Here is a 5,354-nt window from a genome sequence, read left to right as displayed (position 1 = left end):
TGGGGGTGTCTCTCCACACTTGTTTCTTAACGCATTTTCATTGTCAAACTTGAGTTCGTTTAGAGATTCAACACAACACAGCCGGAGATTTTGTCAAAGAAATTAGAGGTTAATCATTTACCAAGTCCTAATAGGCATGCACTAATGCATATACTATTTTTATGAGTGGCTTGGTTGTTCTAAGTTGGGGAAATGGTTTTCTTCTAGTTGAGCCAAGTCAAAACAAATATCATAAGTTATCACCCCCCATCTATAATGGATGATATTTGTATATTGGCACGGTCTTCGAGATGTAACTTTGACTATTAATGATTAACAAATACAAAATAATAAATAATTAAATTAGTATATTATGAAGATATTTTCCAAGACAAACACATATGTATGATCTTCACACATCTAGTCTATGAAGATATTGATGGTCAAACATGTTGGAAGTGGCTCACCGAGACAGTTTGCAAAAAGTATTTTCGGTAACCTACAATTTTTTCAAAATCATTCAGGGATTAGGAACTGATCAAGCCCCGAGAGTCATGCTTTAACGCATCTTTCAAACGTAAGTTTGACCATTAATTCTTGTACAATTACTATGTCTGGTGAAATTATTAGTTCATAAAATTAATTTTTGAGATACACTTTTATGTATGATATTCACAAAATCTAAAAAGATGTTGATGGTCGAAGATAGTGGAAGTGGTTCACCATGTCATTTTTAGATGGTATTATTATGGTCATCCTCAAGTACTTCTGTTGCCTAAAGCTCCAACACAACTTTTTCAAAATGATCATATGGCATGCTTCGACAAATATAATTTTGCAGATGAGATGCTTGTCTATTGTGAAGCTGAATTCATCTAGGTGAACACATGTCACCATCCAAGGAGATGCTACTATTCTAGGCTGCCATATAGTCTTTTAGTAATACTAGCAAAAGGGCTCGAGTGTTGCAGCGGAAGAACAAAAAAATAATCTCCAATGGCTATGATCACATTTTGCTGCACCGAGATACACTATCACTCTCAACTTCATGAAATCATGAACTTTTTTTATACTCGTGAACACATTTGAAATCATGAACGTCTTTCAAATTCATGAAAACTTTTACAAATTTCTGAACATTTTCTAAAATCAAACATGTTTGAATTCATGAACATTTTATGCTTTCGCAAATATTTTTACAAAATTGTAAACACTATATTAACAATTTTCTTGAATTCCCGATCATTTCTAGAATGGACGAACATTGTTTTGGAAATTGGTGGAACAATTTTGAAATTTATGAACATTTTATTTATTTAATGAACAATTTTTGAAATGCATGATAATTTTTTGAATCAGCGAACATTTTATGAATGAATTAACTATTTTGAAAGTCATGAACAATTTTCGAATTTTTAGAATATTTTTCCATTCATTATTTTTTTTGGAATAGTTGAAATTTTGTTCAATTTCATTAACACTTTTTAGTACGAGAACTTTTTAAAAAATCATTTCCTGAACATTTGTTTTCAAATTTTCTAACATTTGTATAATAAGCACAACATTTTTTTATTAAATCGTGAACTTTTTTGAATCCAAAACTATTTTCTAATTTACTAAAGGTTTTTAATTTAGAATTATCATTTTTCATTTTCAGAACTTTTTTGACGTCCCAAATTATGTAAAGTACAAAAAAGAAAACGAAAAAGGAAAATAAAAAAGGAAATTTTAAAACAGGCCGCCTGGAAATGGGTTGGCCCAAACAGATGTGTTGTGTTTCTTCTAGCGCGCGAAGCGCGGTATAGGACGTCCTAGTGCATGGCCCGGGCATGGAGAGGGATTCCCCTGTGTGGATCTTTTTTTTATCGCTTATAGGTGACATTGGTGGGTAATATTTTGTAACTCTGGGGGCAATTTCTATGATGCACCGCAAGAAGCAATAGCCCTTTATTATTAGCTATATTAGATTCCTTGTCGACCTAAAACGGTTTGCGTCCAACCATTTTTTTTTCATTGTTTGCTACAATGTATATTGACTATTAAGACTTAGTTTTTAAATGTGTGAGGGATTTTTTTTCTTATCAGGCTTAGTTTTTAAATGAACGGTAATAATTTTCTAGGAACAAATAGGGACAGAAAGACGAAAAACAATGAATATTGTATGTTTATATACCGTTGTCTTAAAAATATTATGCTTCAAACAGACAGAACACATATGTTCATGCCTCAAGGTCTCCAGCAGTAACAATCTTCTCTTCCTCACGTGGCAAGGAGACAGCCATGACCAAGACAGACATCTTTAACTCTGGCTCGTTGGTCATCTTCATGGTCGTGGCAAGTGATCCCACGGTAGTGGTGTGGGCGATGAAGAGCCTGGATATCATCCCGAGGTACTTGAACCTGTTTTGGAGGAAGAAGATGACCGAACACCAAAGACCTTGATGTAATTTATTTATCTTATAAAGTGGTGTGTATATGTTGATATTTGATGTAAAATAAATTTTTGATGATTTGATCAATAGGTCCGAGGCCTTATTCGAACAAGAAAACCTGAAGAATAGTTATTTTTTGATATAGAAATTATTCTTGCCAAATCTCAATCAAGGGAGATTTTGTTATGTCTCGGTCGATGCTATATTCTTGATATTTTACATTAAGATCCGGGCAATTTTCTTCTTTGTTTTTTTCTTCTTTTCTTTTTTAACATGTTATGTCACTTGATTGAGATCTCAGTCGACCGAGATCTAGCCACACCTTTCGAAAATAGCTAAATGGTCGCCGCCGTGCGGGCCCTGACCATGTGCGATTGACAGTACTGCGGCATGTAGATGATCACAACCAATAACCATTGTTCTAGCGAGTGGTAAGTGAGTGGAAAGAGCGAGGATGAGATGCCCCTTTATTCATTTCAGCTCACGATGAAGTAAATTTACAACCATGAAGATAAAATGAAAGGAAAACGTAGCAGTAAATGGATTGATGAAACAAACATAGCAGTAGACCGAGTGATGAAATGGAGTAGCTTGTTTTCTATTTGGTGGGCGGGGCGACGAGCTTCTCGATCTCCTGCAGCGCCTGGATGGCCACCTTGATGTAGAAGGCGATGGGCGCGGAGATGGCGGCGAGCGGGTTGGCGGCCATCTCCTCCTTGGCGTCGTCGTCGGCGGACGGCAGCGGCGCCGTGGGGTCCTCCTCGAACTTCTTGGCCTGCTCCAGGTACGTGTCCATGCGCGGGGTGGCGAACAGCCGCACGGCGTCCATGTCGCCGCCCCTGGCCGCGTACCGCTGCCGGCCGTGCGACGTCTCGGAGGCCAGCGCGTACGGCCGCCCCTCCGCCTCGTACAGCTCCTGCGTCTCCATCAGGTCCAGCAGCTGCTGCAGCTCCGCGCGGAGCATGCCCACCAGCTTCTCGCCGTCGTTCAGCACGATGTCCTCCAGCGCGTTCTGCGCGTCCGCCAGCTTGTACCGCGCCTCCTCCAGGTTCTTCCCGTCGGCCATCTGCCTCGCCTCGCCGATCGCGCCGGCGTGCTGCCGACGCGCCATCTCCGCCAGCACCGCCTGCGCCTTGCCGCTGGTGGGCGGGTCGGCGGGCGCGTCCGGGGAGCGGGGTATCACCACGTCCTGCGGGGTCTGCCCCTGCAAGCTGCCCTGCACGGTGTAGCTGTGCTGGGCCTCCGCCACCAATCCGTCGTACGCCGTCGTCAAGGTGCTCTCCAGGAGCTTGAAGTTGATGGCGACCTTGCGGGTCTCGCCGCTGAAGAGGGTGCCGAACTTGATGGTGATGACGCCCGTGTCGCCGTCGGTGGTCTGCGTGTAGTCGGTCCCTGGCGCCACCGTCATGGTGTCCAGGTCCGGGGCAGTGGGATCTTCCGCCTTGGGCGTGAGCGTGAGCTGCACGTCCTGCGCGACGATGGTGAGGAGCCCGCCGAGGAGCTGCGAGAAGGGCGCGCTCACGTTCCCGCCGTCCGGCACCGAGTTGAACGTGCCGCCGGGGGACTTCTTGGCGACGTCGCTGAGCAGGGCGTGGTCGGCGTCCTTGCCGAAGCCGAACGTGTAGACCGCCACGTTCCCGGGATCGACTTGCCTGGCGTCGCCGTCGCTCTGCTGGCCGTCGGACATGAGGAAGACATTGGGCGTGCGGGCTTTGGTGGTGGCCCGGCCGGCGACGATAGCCAGGGCGGTGTCCAAGCCGGCCTTGATGTTGGTCCCGCCGTTGGCGACAAGGCCGTCGACGATGGCCTTGAGGTCGGCCTGCGCTTGCTGCGTGACGGAGCGGAGCGGGCAGTGCCTGGTGGCGGAGCCGGAGAAGGAGACGACGGAGAGGCGGTCGACGGGGGTGAGCTTCATGATGACGAACTGCATCGCCATCTTCATGCTCTGGAGCTTGTCGCCCTGCATGCTGCCGCTCACGTCCAGCACCGCCACCAGGTCCAGCCCTTCCCGGACGGCCGTCGACGAGGTGGCCTTCAGCTCTACCACCGCCGTCACCTCGTCCGCCGACAGGGCCGCCGCGTCCTTGCTGAACTTGGGCTCGGTGATGGTCACCAGACCCTTGGTGTTACCTGCGTTAGAAGCAGGAGGCTTCTCGTCGTCGTTGAACGCCATGGCCTACAAGCTAGCGGAGCAGAGCTTCTGTGTCTGGCGTACGTGTATTGGGGAGACGCGCATGCATACCTTTCTATATATACATAAACAGAAGACCTAACCTTAGCTAGCAGGATTCTTCGTTGTGAAACTATTTTCCATGATGAATTATGGTCATACTTTAAGGGAATGGCTAGCGGTAATAAATCGAATGAAATTTCAATATAGGTCGGCGATTTCGTTTCAACCGTTGGATGGAAAACATGCGGTGCACATTGCTCCTTCAACCTCCAGACCACCTTCTTTTTCTTCTTCCCCCAACCATCAAATGTGCCACCGGCCGAACCCCGGCCACCATCACCCGTGGCCGGCAGCGCTCCCATGCAGCCTCGCTGCCCTCTTCTTCAAGGGTAAACCATTGCCACTAATTCATTCCTTTTTTAGGAATTGTTTATGCAAAAATTCCACCATTACATGTTTATTCATGCATATTTTTTAAAAGAGCATTTTTGTGAACATTGTGTACATTTTTTGTCGTTGTTTGTTTTAGTTTTTTAATTTTCCCTTTTCTCGAAGGGTAGTATCAATGCCACTTATTTATTCTTTCTTAAAAAACATCACTATTATGATTCTGGTTTAGTTCCTATTTCATTTGCTTTCTTTGTAAAGAGTAATACCAATGTCACTAATTCATTTTTTTTCTTTGATGTGACTGTAGTAGGTCCTTTGAAAAATGTATAGTGAGACAACATTTTGAATTTGAAAACATGGGAGAATGGGCATTACAATTT

At 44.9% G+C, this 5,354-nt stretch overlaps 1 protein-coding gene across 1 annotated transcript; it reads right to left on the bottom strand.

The window, feature by feature from the left end:
- Positions 1 to 2,847: 2,847 nt before the first annotated feature.
- Positions 2,848 to 4,650, bottom strand: LOC119288352 (E3 ubiquitin-protein ligase WAV3-like). Its single transcript, XM_037567988.1, has one exon. It carries the CDS (start codon positions 4,582 to 4,584, stop codon positions 3,010 to 3,012), a length of 1,575 nt encoding a protein of 524 aa, XP_037423885.1. The 5' UTR covers positions 4,585 to 4,650; the 3' UTR covers positions 2,848 to 3,009.
- Between the last annotated feature and the right edge of the window lie 704 nt (positions 4,651 to 5,354).

The sequence above is a fragment of the Triticum dicoccoides genome, chromosome 4A (assembly GCF_002162155.2).
Source record: "Triticum dicoccoides isolate Atlit2015 ecotype Zavitan chromosome 4A, WEW_v2.0, whole genome shotgun sequence".
Classification (NCBI taxonomy): domain Eukaryota; kingdom Viridiplantae; phylum Streptophyta; class Magnoliopsida; order Poales; family Poaceae; genus Triticum; species Triticum dicoccoides.
This window is presented reverse-complemented; position numbering and strand designations above follow the sequence as displayed.